General features: G+C 43.2%; 1 protein-coding gene across 1 annotated transcript in view; it reads left to right on the top strand.

The window, feature by feature from the left end:
- Positions 1–3455: 3455 nt before the first annotated feature.
- raver2 (ribonucleoprotein, PTB-binding 2) overlaps positions 3456–20717 on the top strand; it is a 146484-nt gene continuing 129222 nt past the window's right edge. The window contains exon 1 of the mRNA XM_072437853.1: positions 3456–3770. Coding sequence (XP_072293954.1) covers positions 3486–3770 — 285 coding nt within the window. The 5' untranslated portion in view covers positions 3456–3485. The remainder of the gene's footprint in view (positions 3771–20717) is intronic.

The raw sequence follows: 20717 nt of genomic DNA, 5'->3' as shown, positions 1-20717 counted from the left end.
GTTATAGAGCTGTTATTGGTCTGTTATAGAGCTGTTATTTGTCTGTTATAGAGCTGTTATTGGTCTGTTATAGAGCTGTTATTTGTCTGTTATTTGTCTGTTATTGGTCTGTTATTGGTCTGTTATAGAGCTGTTATTTGTCTGTTATTGGTCTGTTATAGAGCTGTTATTGGTCTGTTATTGGTCTGTTATAGAGCTGTTATTTGTCTGTTATTGGTCTGTTATAGAGCTGTTATTGGTCTTTTATTGGTCTGTTATAGAGCTGTTATTGGTCTGTTATTCGTCTGTTATAGAGCTGTTATTTGTCTGTTATTGGTCTGTTATTGGTCTGTTATAGAGCTGTTATTGGTCTGTTATAGAGCTGTTATTGGTCTGTTATAGAGCTGTTATTGGTCTGTTATTGGTCTGTTATAGAGCTGTTATTTGTCTGTTATTGGTCTGTTATAGAGCTGTTATTTGTCTGTTATTGGTCTGTTATAGAGCTGTTATTTGTCTGTTATAGAGCTGTTATTGGTCTGTTATAGAGCTGTTATTGGTCTGTTATTGGTCTGTTATAGAGCTGTTATTGGTCTGTTATTGGTCTGTTATAGAGCTGTTATTGGTCTGTTATTGGTCTGTTATAGAGCTGTTATTGGTCAGTTATTGGTCTGTTATAGAGCTGTTATTTGTCTGTTATTGGTCCGTTATAGAGCTGTTATTGGTCTGTTATAGAGCTGTTATTTGTCTGTTATTTGTCTGTTATTGGTCTGTTATTGGTCTGTTATAGAGCTGTTATTTGTCTGTTATTGGTCTGTTATAGAGCTGTTATTGGTCTGTTATTGGTCTGTTATAAAGCTGTTATTTGTCTGTTATTGGTCTGTTATAGAGCTGTTATTGGTCTGTTATTGATCTGTTATAGAGCTGTTATTGGTCTGTTATTGGTCTGTTATAGAGCTGTTATTTGTCTGTTATTGGTCTGCTATTGGTCTGTTATAGAGCTGTTATTGGTCTGTTATAGAGCTGTTATTGGTCTGTTATAGAGCTGTTATTGGTCTGTTATTGGTCTGTTATAGAGCTGTTATTGGTCAGTTATTGGTCTGTTATAGAGCTGTTATTTGTCTGTTATTGGTCCGTTATAGAGCTGTTATTGGTCTGTTATAGAGCTGTTATTTGTCTGTTATAGAGCTGTTATTGGTCTGTTATAGAGCTGTTATTGGTCTGTTATTGGTCTGTTATAGAGCTGTTATTGGTCTGTTATAGAGCTGTTAATGGTCTGTTATTGGTCTGTTATAGAGCTGTTATTGGTCTGTTATTGGTCTGTTATAGAGCTGTTATTGGTCTGTTATAGAGCTGTTATTTGTCTGTTATTGGTCTGTTATAGAGCTGTTATTGGTCTGTTATTGGTCTGTTATAGAGCTGTTATTTGTCTGTTATTGGTCTGTTATAGAGCTGTTATTGGTCTGTTATTGGTCTGTTATAGAGCTGTTATTTGTCTGTTATTGGTCTGTTATAGAGCTGTTATTTGTCTGTTATAGAGCTGTTATTGGTCTGTTATAGAGCTGTTATTGGTCTGTTATTGGTCTGTTATAGAGCTGTTATTGGTCTGTTATAGAGCTGTTATTGGTCTGTTATTGGTCTGTTATAGAGCTGTTATTGGTCAGTTATTGGTCTGTTATAGAGCTGTTATTGGTCTGTTATTGGTCTGTTATAGAGCTGTTATTGGTCAGTTATTGGTCTGTTATAGAGCTGTTATTTGTCTGTTATTGGTCCGTTATAGAGCTGTTATTGGTCTGTTATAGAGCTGTTATTTGTCTGTTATTTGTCTGTTATTGGTCTGTTATTGGTCTGTTATAGAGCTGTTATTTGTCTGTTATTGGTCTGTTATAGAGCTGTTATTGGTCTGTTATTGGTCTGTTATAGAGCTGTTATTTGTCTGTTATTGGTCTGTTATAGAGCTGTTATTGGTCTGTTATTGGTCTGTTATAGAGCTGTTATTGGTCTGTTATTGGTCTGTTATAGAGCTGTTATTTGTCTGTTATTGGTCTGTTATTGGTCTGTTATAGAGCTGTTATTGGTCTGTTATAGAGCTGTTATTGGTCTGTTATAGAGCTGTTATTGGTCTGTTATAGAGCTGTTATTGGTCTGTTATTGGTCTGTTATAGAGCTGTTATTGGTCAGTTATTGGTCTGTTATAGAGCTGTTATTTGTCTGTTATTGGTCCGTTATAGAGCTGTTATTGGTCTGTTATAGAGCTGTTATTTGTCTGTTATAGAGCTGTTATTGGTCTGTTATAGAGCTGTTATTGGTCTGTTATTGGTCTGTTATAGAGCTGTTATTGGTCTGTTATAGAGCTGTTAATGGTCTGTTATTGGTCTGTTATAGAGCTGTTATTTGTCTGTTATTGTTCTGTTATAGAGCTGTTAATGGTCTGTTATTGGTCTGTTATAGAGCTGTTATTGGTCTGTTATAAAGCTGTTATTGGTCTGTTATTGGTCTGTTATAGAGCTGTTATTGGTCTGTTATTGGTCTGTTATAGAGCTGTTAGTCTGTTATTGGTCTGTTATAGAGCTGTTATTTGTCTGTTATAGAGCTGTTATTGGTCTGTTATTGGTCTGTTATAGAGCTGTTATTGATCTGTTATAGAGCTGTTATTGGTCTGTTATAGAGCTGTTATTTGTCTGTTATAGAGCTGTTATTTGTCTGTTTTAGAGCTGTTATTGGTCTGTTATTGGTCTGTTATAGAGCTGTTATTTGTCTGTTATAGAGCTGTTATTGGTCTGTTATAGAGCTGTTATTGGGTCTGTTATAGAGCTGTTATTGGTCTGTTATTGGTCTGTTATAGAGCTGTTATGGATGTATCATAGATTATTATAGATTATTATAGATGTATCATAGATGTATCATAGATGTATCATAGATGTATTATAGATGTATCATAGATGTATTATAGATGTATTATAGATGTATCATAGGTCTGTTTGTGGCTGTATGGAGTCCACACAGCTCTATAGCAGTTGTTATAGTTACAGTTCAGTCTCATCTTGTGCGTAAAAGACACAAACTCACACATTCTGACAAGTCCAATGACTAAAGGTGCTTTGACATGAATGATGAGTGTTCTGGAGGGTGCACATACGCCTCCTCTCTACCTCTCTCCTCTCCCTCTCTTTCTCTCTCTCCTTTCTCTCTCTCTCTCTCCTCTCTCTCTCTCTCTCTCTCTCTCTCTCATCTCTCTCCTCTCTCTCCTCTTTCTCTCTTTCTCTCTCTCTCTCTCTCATCTCTCTCCTCTTTCTCTCTCTCTCTCTCTCTCTTTCTCTCTCTCTCTCTCTCTCTCTCTCTCTCTCTCTCATCTCTCTCCTCTCTCTCTCTCTCTCTCTCTCTCTCTCTCTCTCTCTCTCTCTCTCTCTCTCTCTCTCTCTCTCTCTCTCTCTCATCTCTCTCCTCTCTCTCTCCTCTTTCTCTCTTTCTCTCTCTCCTCATCTCCCACTTTCCCCTCAGACACCAAGATGGCGGCAGCCTCATCTATCCAGCCGCCGAGTGTTCACTCCGCTGTGGCCCGGGAGAGCGCACTTCTTACCCCGGAGATGGACTGTCCCGAGAGCCGGCGGCCGGAGGACGAGGAGGCGGGAGCGGCGCCGGCGGCGCAGCCCGCGGAGCCCGCGGTGAACCTCCGCGAACTGCCCGAGCTGGAGCCGGAGGAGATCGAGAGGAGACTGTCCAAAACGCGCCAGGAGCTGAGCAACAGGAGGAAAATCCTGATTAAGAACCTGCCACCGGACACTACCAACCAGGTACTGCCCGTGACGGGAGCCTAACGCGCGGGGATCGAGTGGATCGAGTGGATCTAGAGAAGAGACAGAGTTTGCGCCGCGCGGACAGACTTTTTACGCGTGTGCGCTTCACTGTCCAGCTGCACTTTCCCCTCTGGTATTAGTTGATGTGGATGTGTTTGTGAGTGACTGGACAGTGAAGACGGTGTTTACAGCTCACGTAGTTTCTCACAGTTTCACGTGAGTGTCGTGCGCACGAGCGCGCGCGGGATGCGACGCTCTTGAGGAATTGAAACCGTTTACTCTGATGAAGGAAGTTCAGTGGCAAATACAGCAAACAGACTTACAATGCGCACTTATTTCTTTACAATGCGCACTTATTTCTTTACAATGCGCACTTATTTCTTTACAATGCGCACATATGTCTTTACAATATGCACATATGTCTTTACAATATGCACATATTTCTTTACAATACGCACATATTTCTTTACAGTGACCGTTAGTTTGAAGTGCGCAGCGCGTGGCAGTCGCGTCTGTCTCGGACCCGCACCTGTTACTTTATAGATCATGTATTAATTACAATCATTTAATCTAATCCAAGTAGCGAATCTAAGCTCTAATAATGCAAACACATTTGATCAGAGTGAATTCCTCCTCAATCATCTTTAACCAAAGCGGTGTTTCTGATCTCAAGCGCGCGGTCCATCTGTGTCTCGTGTTTATTCTGCCCCCACGTGACCTCGACCTGGAGCGACTTCATTGTTTCGCCATCAAGATCCATTCAGTCCCTCCTCGTTAGTGGCATTCATCACTGGTGTCAGCTGTAAGCCTTTGTGAGAGCTCCGCCTGAAGGAGAAGAAGGCGCCGGGTCCTTCAGGCTCGAGGCACCGAATGCTCTTAGTCAAAGGCAAAGAGCCAAGAGCAGCAGCAGCAGCAGCAGCACAGAGCCAAGAGGAGGCAGAAGAGTGTAGGAGAAGAGGAGGGAGGAGAGTGGAGGAGAGGAGGAGGCAGAAGAAGAGTGGAGAAGAAGAGGAGGGAGGAGAGTGGAGGAGAGGAGGAGGCAGAAGAAGAGTGGAGAAGAGGAGGGAGGAGAGTGGAGGAGAGGAGGAGGCAGAAGAGTGGAGAAGAAGAGGAGGGAGGAGAGTGGAGGAGAGGAGGAGGCAGAAGAGTGGAGAAGAAGAGGAGGGAGGAGAGTGGAGAAGAAGAGGAGGCAGAAGAAGAGTGTAGGAGAAGAGGAGGGAGGAGAGTGGAGAAGAGGAGGCAGAAGAGTGGAGAAGAAGAGGAGGGAGGAGAGGAGTGGAGGAGAAGAGGAGGGAGGAGAAGAGTGGAGGAGAAGATGAGGGAGGAGAGTGGAGAAGAAGAGGAGGCAGAAGAGTGGAGAAGAAGAGGAGGGAGGAGAGTGGAGGAGAGGAGGAGGCAGAATAAGAGTGGAGGAGAAGAGGAGGGAGGAGAGTGGAGAAGAAGAGGAGGCAGAAGAAGAGTGGAGAAGAAGAGGAGGGAGGAGAAGAGTGGAGAAGAAGAGTAGAGAAGAAGAGGAGGCAGAAGAAGAGTGCAGGAGAAGAGGAGGGAGGAGAGTGGAGAAGAGGAGGCAGAAGAGTGGAGAAGAAGAGGAGGGAGGAGAGGAGTGGAGGAGAAGAGGAGGGAGGAGAAGAGTGGAGGAGAAGAGGAGGGAGGAGAGTGGAGAAGAAGAGGAGGCAGAAGAAGAGAGGAGAAAGAGAGAGAGCCGTACAGGGCAGAGCATGATCAAAGTCACTGGAATCAGAGGGGAACAGAACAAACATGGGACGTCTGCTCAGGGCGTGGCACAGGGCGTGACACAGGGCGTGGTACAGGGCGTGACACAGGGCGTGACACAGGGCGTGACACAGGGCGTGACACAGGGCGTGACACAGGGCGTGACACAGGGCGTGACACAGGGCGTGGCACAGGGCGTGACACAGGGCGTGACACAGGGCGTGGCACAGGGCGTGACACAGGGCGTGACACAGGGCGTGGCACAGGGCGTGACACAGGGCGTGACACAGGGCGTGGCACAGGGCGTGACACAGGGCGTGACACAGGGCGTGACACAGGGCGTGACACAGGGCGTAGCACAGGGCGTGACACAGGGCGTGACACAGGGCGTGACACAGGGCGTAGCACAGGGCGTGACACAGGGCGTGACACAGGGCGTGACACAGGGCGTGACACAGGGCGTGGCACAGGGCGTGGCACAGGGCGTGACACAGGGCGTGACACAGGGCGTGGCACAGGGCGTGACACAGGGCGTAGCACAGGGCGTGACACAGGGCGTGACACAGAGCGTGACACAGGGCGTGGCACAGGGCGTGGCACAGGGCGTGACACAGAGCGTGACACAGGGCGTAGCACAGGGCGTGACACAGGGCGTGACACAGAGCGTGACACAGGGCGTGGCACAGGGCGTGACACAGGGCGTGACACAGGGCGTGGCACAGGGCGTGACACAGGGCGTGACACAGGGCGTGGCACAGGGCGTGGCACAGGGCGTGACACAGGGCGTGGTCCCGTGGCCCCGGGGCAGTTCACCAATCACAGTGTAAAAATTCACATCTCCAAAAAAGCGAGACGTTTCGGTACAAAAGCACTGGTTTCTGGATCATTTGTGGATCGTCGTTTAAGCTCATGTTTACGATCGGCTTCAATGCAAAGTCTGAAGATTCCGAGAATAGATTCCAAAGCCGAGCGAGTATTTACATGTCACAGAATACAGATACACAGATACTTTTGTGTTTATCCAAATCCACATCTCAGTACATTTACACGGTTTATGGTATTTATTGCGATATTTTGATGACGCTAATTGAGACATCTCTTTTCTATCTTTTTTAACTTTTATCTCTTAAGAAGTCTCGACAAGCCTTCGATGTGAATCATTCCTGGTGATCGTCCAAAGAATGCCCGTATAAAAGTGCTTAACAACAGTATTTCTTCACGTCGTCTGAAATGGTGAAAAGGCTCTTTGTCGCCCCCTCTGTTTTTTAGCTCAAACTGCAACAAAACAATACATTCACGCAAAGGAGCTGGTTACTATAGCGACTTTTGACAAGACTATATCACACAATGTTGGTTATTGAAACATTCCTAATAACTTCAGATTATATTTTACCACTACTACTAACGTACTACTACTTTTACTGCCACTTTATCTGTTTTGTTGTGTATTTGCAAAGCACTTTTTAATGTTTCAGGTCGTGCCACTGTTTCCTCGTCATGTTTCCTTTGTGCACGTTTGGGTAAATTTGCGTACACAAGACATCTCTCTGGAAAAAAAAAGCTCTGTTTCACTACATGATGTCATCCGGTGGTGTTCCTCTCTGTTTTTAAAGTGCACACATCTTCTACCCAAGCTAACGATGAAGCTAACCAACGGAAACGCAAGCATCAATTATTTCTACTTTAGCTTAATCATTTGTTTCATTTGATAACCTTTACTTTTCTGGTTCGCTGGGCGTTCCAGGCGGGGAATCTACTCTAAACTCCGATCCATAAACAGATCAATGCTCATTACGGTAAATGTTTTCCCGCTAAAGGCGCCGCGGGCTCGGAGGCGGCGCCGGTGCTCTTTTTGTCCTGATCCAACGCAGGATTCCAGTGTTACTCATAGAGCGCACGTTGACATTACGGCAGCTTCCACCGGCGCGTTGATTTATTGGACGGGAAAGTCCTCGCGGGCGCGTCTTATATAACGGCGTGATGGAGCGAACGACACCCGGGCGACTCCCTTTTCCCCCTCGTGTCAGGGCGTGCCACATTAGCCATGGTAGCGTGATGCGTGTGCGCCGTGTCAGATGTATGGCTCCGCTGACAGTCCTTGTCTCGGGGGCCGGAGGGGGGGCCGGGGGAGGGGCCGGGGGAGGAGCTGGGGGAGGGGCCGGGGGAGGAGCTGGGGAGGGGCCGGGGGAGAGCCCTTTAACACTCAGAGGAACAACGTCATGGCACAAATGTAGTTCAGTCAGTTAGCGACGTTTATGGACGTTTAGCGTCATTTTCCCCGAGTTCTCATTCATTTTTCCCCATAAATGTTTTGAAAAGTTGAAATATTAATAGTTTGAAAACGTGACCGACATGATGTGGAAACTACTAGTGCGTCGGGTTTCAATGCGATACTCGATACACAGCTCACGATGCGATCATGTCACAATTTTGCGATACGTGCGATAATCGTTATGTCACTATCTATTTAAAGAACCCAATACATTTTAGCAACATTTTTCTCTGTTAAAACACGGCCTTCGCAAACTTGAAATGAAATACACCCATTTCGGTCAAATTTGAAAACATTTAAACAAGCAACAAAGTCTTAGTCAGTAAATAATTCCAAAATGATTCCAAAAAATGACTCATGGCGATATATCGATACAGCAGCCCACGATATCACCAAATTGAGTATTACGGTATTTTAGCACGCACTTAGTAACTAATATCCAACAGCACAATTATTTTTAGCCCAAAAAACACGGAGGAAAGAAGGATTTACAAAAGGATGTGTGAAAAATCTGTTCAGGTGATTTATGATCTGTTACAATAATTATGTTCATTTTAAAACACATTATTCATCCAAAACAACGTGATAATAGAAATGGGACCAATCACTTCCTGTTCAAAACTACAAAGCTGATTTCCACGTGTCACTTTACGGCAATAACTCCTAAAATCTGTGGACAAAGGACTCAAACTCGCACGAATCGCTCAACGTAAGCGAATGAGTTAATAACGAGGGGAATCCATTATAACCACATCATAACAAGCTCTTGAATAGTCAATATTGCGTCTAATACAGGGGCGTCCAAACTTTTTTCACCAAGGGCCACAAACAACTTGACAATGTCGAATTTGTTGAATGATATATTCAACAAATTCAACAGATTCATTCAAGTGAATCATTCGAAATTCTACATTTGATGTCACTGCGATGAGCCTCCACACCTTTAATTAGACCTAGAACATTAATATTAGGTTGCATAACATTAATATGCCTGAATTTACCCAATTTCACAGTAAAAAGTACTATTTTTTTTTGTTTAGGCCGACACAGCAGGAAGCTGGAGGGCCAACAAAAATTGGTTTTAGGGCCGCATTTGGCCCCCGGGCCCTAGTTTGGACATGCCTGGTCTAATATGTCTCCTCACATTTAATTTAGGCGATTCTATAGAAACGCTGGCCATTTTAGACGCGTGTCCAACCGACATTCACGCCGCGAGGTCTGAATTCGGCCTCGTTGTGCAGTTTTATTTCAGCGCCGACTGTAGTAAAAGGATGTATTCTCTTTTGTACCATTGGAAAAAACATAAACACACACGTTTCAATACTTTCCCTGTTGCGTAAAAACATTCTCTGAGGCCGAGGGTGGCGCGGCGTCAGGGAGGTTATCGCTCAAGGATGTTTCTGCATAATTCATTTCCTGTTAAGACGGGCAAACCTGTTCGAGGTGTGTACTTTTCGGGCGGTGTGTGCAAGCGAGAGGCACAAACTCATTCAAGTACAAGTCGGCAGAAGCAGCAGAAGCAGCAGAAGCGAGCGAGCAGCGAGCAGCAAGCGAGCAGCGAGCGAGCAGCCGACAGCGCTCTTATTCACGCTGCGAGTTTGTCAGCAGCAGATGTTCGTGCTCCGCTCCTGACTATGGCCACACTTACCTCAGCCCTTACCTCACCTTCACACCACCAGGCCGCGTGTTCTCTGCTGTTATTATTGAGGAATTACTGTAGTTTCCGGAGTATAAGTCGCATCAGCCACAAAATGCATAATAGAGAAGAAAAAAAACATATATAAGTTGCACTGGAGTATGAAATGCGGTTGCAAGTGTGAAAATAACAAATATATCACATACAAGTCGCTCCGGAGTATAAGTATATAAGTATAAATATAAGTATGAGTTGCACCCCGGGCAAAACTATGAAAAAAGGTGCAACTTATAGTCCGGAAAATACGGTACTTGTAGAAGAAGAATGGACGTCGCCATCGTTTTAGAGGCCGCATTTCTTAATTTTCTCTGATTAAAATTGTCTGACTTGGCAGAAAAATGATTGTGAAGAGTAATTTCAGAACAGAATCACACGTTGATTTCTTTGAATAATTTTGAAATGATATTTGGAGAATCATGTACCGACTTCTGCGCCAAAAAAAAAACAATTTTTGTTTATTTGTTAATAAAAGGTTGAGATTCCCATGTGAATCTTTTCAATGCCCAAAAAAGTGTGCTGCGACTCAAAAAAGGTTGAAAAACATTGTCTAAAAGATGAAATAAACACTTTCTGAATGATAAAGGGAGATTTTTATATTTACGTTTATACTTTTGACTATTTTGCTTCTAAAATTGTCACATATTGTTTTTACTTCATATAATTCTTTTCTAAACTGCCTGTTAAAACTGAACTGGAGAGCTTTTGAGAATGATGTGATATTTAAATGTAAATAAAAGACCAGACTTATTGTTAATATCGTTACAATTGCTGGTTCTATCCACATGAAACAAAAACTGGCATAAAGTTCAATATCTTCTGTCAGTACAAATTAACTTAATGTACTTTACTTACTCATAATCTCAAAGCTTAAAGGGGCACTTTGTAATTCCTAGCAAAGCAAAAGAATCGCCATGGAGACAGCTGGTGGTGCATCCTAATCTTTATCAGTCGTTATTTGTTGTTGTGCTAAGCTATATTTATTGAAAAAGCATAAGAAGTAACATTAATTGCGTAGTCATATCATATAAAATAGTTAGTTAATATTTTCAGTATTTTGTCATATTTTCGTAACTAATTCTTAGTGTTTTGAAACGTGAAAAACAGAACTAGTTCATTTTAAACTCTTGCGTGTCGCTCACTTTCCCAAAGTCCTAAAGTCGCATTTAATAAAGTAAAATCAATTGTAAAATATACTGCAAAAGCATTTATTTAGACCACAGCGCTTCCTCTGCATCTAGACTAATTATAGAGCGTTTTAATCCTCGAGAAGCAGGAAGTGCGCTGTTAGCATGCTAATGTTTGCTAGCTTTACCCTATTAGCCTCTGATTGTTGTGCAAAATGCTAATAAACTCATTGTGGTGAAGATTGAGAATGCAAAAAAAAAAAAGTAATTCTGTTTTTTACATTTCAAAACAGTAAAAATACAGTGCTGTTAGTGTCAGTTTTAAGTGATCTTCAAGTGTGTTTTGTTTGTTTTGGCAGATACAGGAACATTTATTTTTGCCTAGTTTAAGTGGACACATGCCAAACCTTTCTAATAATATTCAATGTATTTCTCCGTCACCTCATTTTCTCACATCCCACAACCTGTAGTTATGGCATTTGCGATACAAGTGTGTCATTACGTGGGACCTGCCTCTCCATTTCCCTTTAATAAATGCAAAATCACAAATAGGAAGCCGTCCTGTGCGCCCGCTGTGCCTTACACAATCCGTACGGCAGAGTCAGTACTAACAGCACGACTCCATCCAGTCCTCCCTGAGTCATTGCGATATTTCCATAAATTATATATTTTTTTCTTCCTCTTCCTCCTGTTGCCGACAATGAACAATGGGCTCTGTCTTCTTGTCAGACCCTCGAATCTCAGAAACACAAAATGTCAACTCCTGCGCGTGTTCCGGAAAGCCGTTCTCTCACTTATCGTCCATTAACCTGCCACGAGTTTCCCGATCGGAGCGAGAAAGAGCGCACTCCAGAGCTCCGACAATGTAATGATGTAATGATGTCTGTAATCTTTAATACCAGTGTTTTATCAACAGAAGGGGCCGATACTCAGTTACATTCGCTCAAGTAGTCGTTGAGTGACGTCGCGATGAGCCTGTCATGATAAAACATCGCGAAGTCCGACGTATTGTTCCTGAAAATGTCGAAATAAATTATATTGAAACTTAAAAATCTGTAAGAAGCTGTAATAAGTAAACGTAAAAGTAGTTTTGGGGGGTTTGTGATGATGATGTTTGCCAGAATAAACCGTGTTGAAGACAAATTTCTGCTTTTATCTTGGAGCAGACAAAAAACTACCGTATTTTCCGGACTATAAGTTGCACCTTTTTTCATAGTTTTGGCCGGCGTGCGACTTATACTCCAGAGCGACTTATATGTGATATTTTTCGTTATTTTCACACTGGCAACCGCAAGAGGGCGTAAGTGTCTGGTATGTTAACGTAACATATTAACAGTTATTCAGATAACTATAGCATAAAGAACATGCTAACAAGTTTACCAAAGCATCAGTTTTACCCCAAATCACTAAATCCATTGAATTCTTCTTCCTCTGTGTCACTTCTAAACAACTCCACAAACTCCAGAGGTAGAGGAAGTGCTGATTCTTCTTCTGCGTCGCTTAGAGCCTAGAGCGCCCTCTTGTGGTTGTCAGTGTGAAAATAATGAACTAAATGATATAATAATGTGTTAATAATATCACACATAAGTCTCTCCGGAGTATAAATCGCACCCCGTCCAAACTATGAAAAAGGTGTGACTTATGGTCCAGAAAATACAGTAATATTGTTTTGAAGTAACTGTACACTGTACTCTTACTCGAGGACAAAGGTCGCCTTCTCTACCTCTGAATATCAATGCTAATGTGGAGGAGTCCGACATTTCCACATCCTCTCAACTGAGCGCCCGGTGTTTTCTCTGGTTCCATAATGTATGAGCCTGAACGATCAGGCTCCATTTAGCTCCGTCTGAGAGCTGCTTTACCCACACGCACACTGTACACACAACACACACACACACACACACACTGTACACACAACACACACACACACACACACTGTACACACAACACACACACTCACACACACACACACACTGTACACACAACACACACACTCACACACACACACACACATACACACACACACACACACTGTACACACAACACACACACTCACACACACACACACACACACACTGTACACACAACACACACACACACACACACACTGTACACACAACACACACACACACACACACCACACACACACACTGTACACACAACACACACGCACACGCACACGCACACACACACACAACACACACACACACACACTGTACACACAACACACACACACACACACACACGCACACACACACACACACACACAACACACACACACACACGCACACACACGCACACTGTACACACAACACACACACGCACACACACACACACACACACAACACACACACACACACACACACTGTACATACAACACACACACACACAGTACACACAACACACACACACTGTACACACACTGTACACACACACCACACACACACGCACACGCACACACACACTGTACACACAACACACACGCACGCACACTGTACACACAACACACACACACACACACACTGTACACACAACACACACACACCCACACACGCACACTGTACACACAACACACACACACACACACACACACATTAGCTGTGCTTTTACCGTTTCAGTAACCTACCTTTATAATTTACGCTAATGCTCGTTATTTGAGATCGACTCTTTCTTTCCCGTCGGCTTTTATCACGAGTCGTCGCCGGCGAACGAAGTCCCTTGTTGCATCTGCAGAACTTGCGCGTTACGACTTTTTTCCGTTTACGCTCTCGTGCACACCTGAGGCAACTAGAGACATCCCGCTGGAACGTCGCTTGGTTATGCAAAACTCAGACAAAATCATAATGCGCTGAATCACGACGCGACCAAAAACACTGCCCACAAGTTATTATTAACATTATTCTATCATTGTCGTCCATTCCACTGCAGGAGTCTGTATTTGCCAAGATACAGCACCCGTTCCTTTGTCTTTCACCTTTCGTATTGTGCGTCTGATTAATATTAATGACGGTGCAAATGTGCAACGCGAGGGAGCGGGTCGGGAGGAGTGGCCGGCCCGGCGGGAGAAAACCTTGTCCAATCTTGAGTCCACGTCGCTCCAGGGCTGTTTCCTGCGCCGACGGAGGGTTGTGGGGGTCGCGCCGTCAAAAAAAAACAAAACGTGACAGCCAAAGCAGGACTGACTCCGGGCGAGACATCTGCGTCCTCCGCTTAAAGCGACGGCATCTTTCTCCTGTCGAGGTTTAGATCCGTGTAAGGTCAGGAGTAATTAAAAGATTCACCGTCGCTGATGATGGACCAGGTGTTAGTTCTGCTATCAAGTGGATTATAAATTGATGTACCGTATTTTCCAGACTATAAGTTGCACCTTTTTTCATTTTTTTGACCAGTGTACAACTTATACTTATATTTATACTTATATGCTTATACTCCAAAGCGACTTATATGTGATATTATTTGTTATTTTCACACTTGCAACCGCATTTCATTTGCGGCTTATACATGTTTTTTTTCTTCTCTATTATGCATTTTTTGGCTGGTGCGACTTATATTCTAGTGCGACTTATATATGTTTTTTCTTCTCTATTATGCATTTTTTGGCTGGTGCGACTTATACTCCGGAAAATATGGTAATTAGACTTGTTTATCAGCCGATGTTGGCTCAGAAAGGTTCTCACGCCGGACACAGCGTCGTGACTTGGCCTCTTGGCTCATAATGATACTGAACTTTTATTCACACAAAGAATAAATAGCAATGACATAACACACGATCTCACACGTTATTTGCGTCGCATCGTGCTTTTTTCTGCTTTATTATCTATGACTCACGTTATTTCATTCTGGACATTTTGAATCACAGAACTGCATTTTGTTTGTAATTTGTGCCAAAGTGGTTACACAACGCTGCTGAATAATTTATCTCAGTTTAGGAAAAAGCGATCGGAGAATAAGCGCAGAGCAGTGGGCGTGTTTTTCGGGGGTTTCGGTGAAAACGTAAATATAGTCGTAACTATACCAGGAGAATAAAGATTACTCAAAGGCGCACTCTCTTTATTGTTTTATACAAGCCTCCGCAGCACTGCCAACGTTTTATTGATGATTTTACTGAGACGTTTCAGTCGTATGCACAGACTTTGATGGTTTGGTCATTACAGGTGATTTCAATGTGCATGTTGATAATATTTGTGACAGAACCGTTAAAGAGCTTGTTTTTCTTCTTGTTTTTCTCTTTTTTTCATCTTAAACTTAAAACGCATAACAGAACGGAAGCAGAAAGCAAAAAAACAAATTAGTCATCCATTTCTTTGTGATGTTTTTTTGTCCCGCCACCAAAAACATGTTTCAAAGTATGAGTTTATTGTGTCCATGGCAGGAGTTTTGAGGCCCAAATACATACAGGTCTTAAGTTTAGAGGGATGGCAGTATCAAAAACAGTCTGCAGTGCATTATTCATTTCAGTCCAATATTTCTGAGCGACAGGACAGTCCCACTTTGACATGGTGTGAAAAAACGTGACAAAAATCGCTCCAGACATGAATGAGACAATGTACAAACATGTTCCATTCTTCATCTGTCAAAACAAGGCTACCTTCTGTTTCCCATTGGTCCAGATGAGTACTGCACTGGTGTAATGTAGATATTATTCCTCCTGAAAGTTGTTATAATGGTCATTACTTAGTTTAATGTCTTGGTTATAATAACTTAATCATTTGAAAATACCGTTAAAACTCCTGTTTCTCCAAGCCTAAAGATTCCTTCAACATAGCAATGCTTTTACTTAGATTTTCTTTTACAATCTGGTGAGAAACCTTTGTACCTTTTGTAATCCAGAGTCGATGTTATTTAGTACAAAACCTTGGTCAGTTTAAGATGAATCACAGCTTCAAGTGGGTAAGACAACATGGTTAAAAGCTCTTAAAAGCTTTGCATAATGAGTCTCCTTTAAAACCAGACTCTATCTTCACAAAGCTGGATCTGTGCATCTTTAGGATAATCAGAGAACCTTCTGAAAAAGCATCTTCACTAACCTCGCTGATTCAGATTGTATTGCTTAATTTCTGTTTGAAAGTGTCTTAAAAATCGCTCATTGCTCATCGCCAATCCCGCTAATATAAAGGTTTTTATCACGCTCGTTTTACCCACTTCAAACGGAGAAGACCAGCTTCATCAAACAAATGTCAAGTTGTTTACAATATTGAATTCCTCCAGACCAAACGTGCACGCTTCTGGTAATTTAGAAGGATTTGACACACTGTAGCGTCCTCGAAAAATCAGCAGCTCATCTCAAGTGGTTGATCGCTCCGAAAATGTCAGCGCCGCGCGTCGTCGTGGAGACACTCGGCTGATTGATGGGCCGTGCAGATGTAGTGCCGATGACAGATTCTCACTTGTTGGTGCCTCGACGCTCCTCGAATCGTCCCATCTGTGCGCGGAGACGAAAACGAGAGCTGCGCCGCGGACGTCGTTTTCTCTCCGTTTGTTTTTTGAGCTGATGTGAAAGTTTTGTTGCGTTTGTGATGATGAATATGGGAAATGTCCGTCTTGTGGAGGTGGATAAGGTGCGGGGGGCAGGCTGTGATTGGCCCGACGGCGACATGTGACCCAATGTAGTGCGGCTTGGATTAGGGCTGCGTGATATTGGACATTATCGCGATATGTCATAAGCTACGATAACGATTTTATTGCCATGTTTGAATACACTTTTAGGCACAGTAATTTCAGTTGTGTTAAAGTATTAGTCAAACTGCAATGATAAAACTTAACAAAACCAAGACTAAATCAAGACTACCTTATTTTCCGGACTATACGTTTTTTCATAGTTTTGGCCGGGGTGCGACTTATACTTGTATTTGTATTTATACTTATATACTTATACTCCGGAGCGACGTATATGTGATATTATTTGTTATTTTTACACTTTCTTCTCTATTATCCATTTTTTTTGGCTGGTGCAACTTATACTCTGGTGTGACTCCGGAAAATACGGTAATTAAAACTTAACTTAACGTATATTTTTGAACAAAAAACAAAACAAAAGACTAAAACATACATTTTTGTTTTATTTTTTCATTTTATTGCTCTTTAAACTGATCTCCACAAACCTGACTCGTTCTTCCTGTTCCTTTGGCTATAATATTCCACAGTGTGGCATAATACCTGTCTGAAAAAAGAGTTCTAAAGTGTGGTTGTAACTTTCTGTTTCCATAGAATTATGCAAATGACTTTCCACTTCCAGAAAGTTACACACTGTGTCTTTAATAAGGAAAATCATGAATAAAACCAGCCTTTTTTCCACATTTTCATATCAGTAAGTGTCAAATGGAGGATTTTGGTGTTTTTGGGACATGTTTAGGTTAGATATTGATTATTGGGTTTGCCAAAATTGCAATTAATATGTTGGCAGTATAATATATATGTGTGTGTATGTATAATGCCCTAGTCTAGACAGCAGTTCTCCAGAAACAAATTCTTTCTTTCTTTCTTTCATTTTGAGTTAGTATTTACCCTTGTGACATGTGTTGACGAGTTCCTCTTAAAGAAACTCGATTCAAGTTTGTATTTTGCGAGATTAGGCCTCTGCTCTCCTATTTATTCAGCTTGTATGTGTTAGATATCAAGTCAAGATTATAAGATTTCTGGCATGAGGCGATGACTTTGTTTTTCCCCCTCAAGAAACTGAAATAATCACGTTGAGTGCAGAAGACGCTCTGTCCGGAGCCGCACAGAGAACTGACAGTGGCGGTGATACGAGCGCTTCCCTGTGTTTATGCTGATCCGGCTGCTTTGGGAGAGAGGATGTTTTTGAAGAGGCCCCACCGACGGGCATGTGATGCCCGGTCTGAGCCACCTGTCAGGCACACGCTTCAGCAGCACACGCACTCGCTTCAGCAGCACACGCTTCAGCAGCACACGCACTCGCTTCAGCAGCACACGCACTCGCTTCAGCAGCACACGCACTCGCTTCAGCAGCACACACACAGGCTTCAGCAGCACACACACAGGCTTCAGCAGCACACGCACTCGCTTCAGCAGCACACGCACAGGCTTCAGCAGCACACGCACAGGCTTCAGCAGCACACGCACACGCTTCAGCAGCACACGCACACGCTTCAGCAGCACAGGCTTCAGCAGCACACGCTTCAGCAGCACACGCACACGCTTCAGCAGCACACACACAGGCTTCAGCAGCACACACACAGGCTTCAGCAGCACACGCACTCGCTTCAGCAGCACAGGCTTCAGCAGCACACGCTTCAGCAGCACACGCACACGCTTCAGCAGCACACACACAGGCTTCAGCAGCACAGGCTTCAGCAGCACACGCTTCAGCAGCACACGCACACGCTTCAGCAGCACACACACAGGCTTCAGCAGCACAGGCTTCAGCAGCACACGCTTCAGCAGCACACGCACACGCTTCAGCAGCACACGCACACGCTTCAGCAGCACAGGCTTCAGCAGCACACGCTTCAGCAGCACACGCACACGCTTCAGCAGCACACACACAGGCTTCAGCAGCACACACACAGGCTTCAGCAGCACACGCACTCGCTTCAGCAGCACACACACAGGCTTCAGCAGCACACGCACACGCTTCAGCAGCACACGCACACGCTTCAGCAGCACAGGCTTCAGCAGCACACGCTTCAGCAGCACACGCACACGCTTCAGCAGCACACGCACACGCTTCAGCAGCACACACACAGGCTTCAGCAGCACAAGGCAAGTTTATTCGTAGAGCACATTTCATACACAAGGCAGTTCAAAGTGCTTCACACAGCAGGACAAATGCATTAAAAAATCACATATATTTGACATTGCAGCATGACAGGCGTCTCCGCATCACTTTTAGATTGATTCTTTCCCATAACAGCGCGCTTTCTGCAAACTGCACACGTCTGTGCTGAGCGTATGTATCTTTTACGACGACTCTCTCGTCGACGCCTCCACCTTATGTGTGGCGCTTTGTATCTTTAACAACGGACCCAGTCTCGTCTGCCCCTCCCTAGATTTAGCTTTAGCTTAACCAATTGTCTCAACCAAAGCTTTTAGTGTTAAAACGCACGCGCTTCAGCACACGCGGCATAAGGACGGGTGGCAGCACGGGCACAATGGCAGGTGACATACATGTAATATCCCGCTATTTACTCATCTAATATGTGCACGATTATGGAGAGTTTACTATGTGGAGTTTGCATGTTCTCCCCACGTTTGTGTGGACTCGAGATGGTTTTCCTCATTGAGCAATAACGTTCTTTTTATTAGATGTTTGCTTATTAAGATTAAATAAGAATGTCGCTCTTTATTGATTTTATGAACAGCACCGTGTGTTGTTTACTTACCCAACACATTCCCAGTATGCTAAATATACACCGTGATGAGTTTATAAGCACTTTTCACAACTTTGAGAGGCCGGAGCTAACAAACATTAGCACGCTACTGGTAACTGTGCACAGAATAAAACGCTCTATATTTATTTTTGACGATTATTTGAAATGACTTGTTCTCTATTGATTCATTGCACAATCCTACTCCAAACCTGTTGCTCAAGATCTGGAATGGTCTCCAAATAGTGGGTCCCCAAATCGAGTAGAAGCAAATAAACCAGCTTGTATGTATGTTGTCAAATTGGTCAACTATTTCTACTGTATTTTCTTATTTTACTGACACAGGTCTCCAAAATCATCCAAAACCTTCTTAAGAATGTAAAATTTGCAGATACGATTCGAGTTAACCTCCTGGTAAGTGCTCGCGTACCCCTGGTTAGGAAACACTGTGCTACACCGCTCCAGATTGTCAGTATTACAGTTTCTCTTCACAGTAAACTTGCAGATACCATTAGGTTTGCACAGCAAGTCCTCCTGCTGTATATGCATCCATTACTGTTATAGTCTGTCCAAAAACATCCAGTTTTCACTCGCGAAATCCACCTGGACCGGCGTTGTCGTTGAACTCTAACGCGTTGTTGCTATGCTGATTCTCTCTCGACGCACTGCCGGCTTCAAAACGGTCAGTAATTGTGAAGTTTGTGTTATGCAAATGCTTTCTGAGTGGTTGTGTGGGAGGATCGCCGCTCTGCGCACGCTTCCTGTTCCCTCTCGAGTCGGTATCCGGTCCACCAGTAGGTCAAGGGCGCAGTCGAGGCAGTAAGGAGGCCATGTTAAGTCCCCAAACCCCCACGTCCTGCATCCATCAGCTCGTACGCACTGCTTCAACGGGCTGAGACACTACCAGAGCCTTCCGTGTGCCTACACGCGTTTGCAGGGTAAAAAATAACGTTGCGCGGCGCAGATGAACGAACAGATGTCGAGCAAACACTTGTCTCATTAAACAGATATTAACATAATCGACAGTTAAATAATGCAAGTGCTGTTATGTCATCTTTGGGCTGTGTAATTGTTTTTGCACTTTGCAGTTGTCTGCGTTGGAAGCGGTGCACGGACCAATTATAGTCCATCTACTGCAATCACGGCCCTTCTGCAGCTCCTTCTTTAGGCTGAGAAATGAACACACTGAGTACAGATTATAACAGTCCCAAAGATGCAAACTGTAAAGCAGCAGTAATAATGAGCTACTTTAATAATAGTGACTTTTTGCGTGAGTTTTCCCCCAGGTACTTAAAGAAAAAGTAATTTAATAGTCATATTTGTGGCTTGCTGTGGAAAAACACATGTATTTAATAGGACTGACTATAATTGTGAATGTCATTTACTGAATACAATCTCAATAAAACCAAAATCACAATATGGCTTGATATATTGGATTTTGGGATTTATCTTACATTAATTCCCTAAAGTTTTATTTATTAACATATGCCTAACATTCTTACAGATGTAAAAGGCCGCATTGCAACCTCATTTAAAAGTGTTTTCAGCCTCATTTTAGGTGCGATAATTAATTACAGAATTAAATAGAAAGGTATAATCTTTGGACTCAGAGCCTGGCGTTGTCAACTTGTTTCCATAGAGATAAGTTAAATAAAAATAAAGGATAATTGAATCAAAGTCAGAAATGTTATGGCACAATTAAAGTAAGTTACTCCAGTACCGTATTTTCCGAACTATAAGTCACACCTTTTTTCATAGTTTTAGCCGGGGTGCGACTTATATTATATTTATACTTATATACTTATACTCCGG

The sequence above is a fragment of the Eucyclogobius newberryi genome, unplaced genomic scaffold (assembly GCF_026437365.1).
Source record: "Eucyclogobius newberryi isolate DKJ021-1_F unplaced genomic scaffold, fEucNew1.0.hap1 SCAF_9, whole genome shotgun sequence".
Classification (NCBI taxonomy): domain Eukaryota; kingdom Metazoa; phylum Chordata; class Actinopteri; order Gobiiformes; family Gobiidae; genus Eucyclogobius; species Eucyclogobius newberryi.
This window is presented reverse-complemented; position numbering and strand designations above follow the sequence as displayed.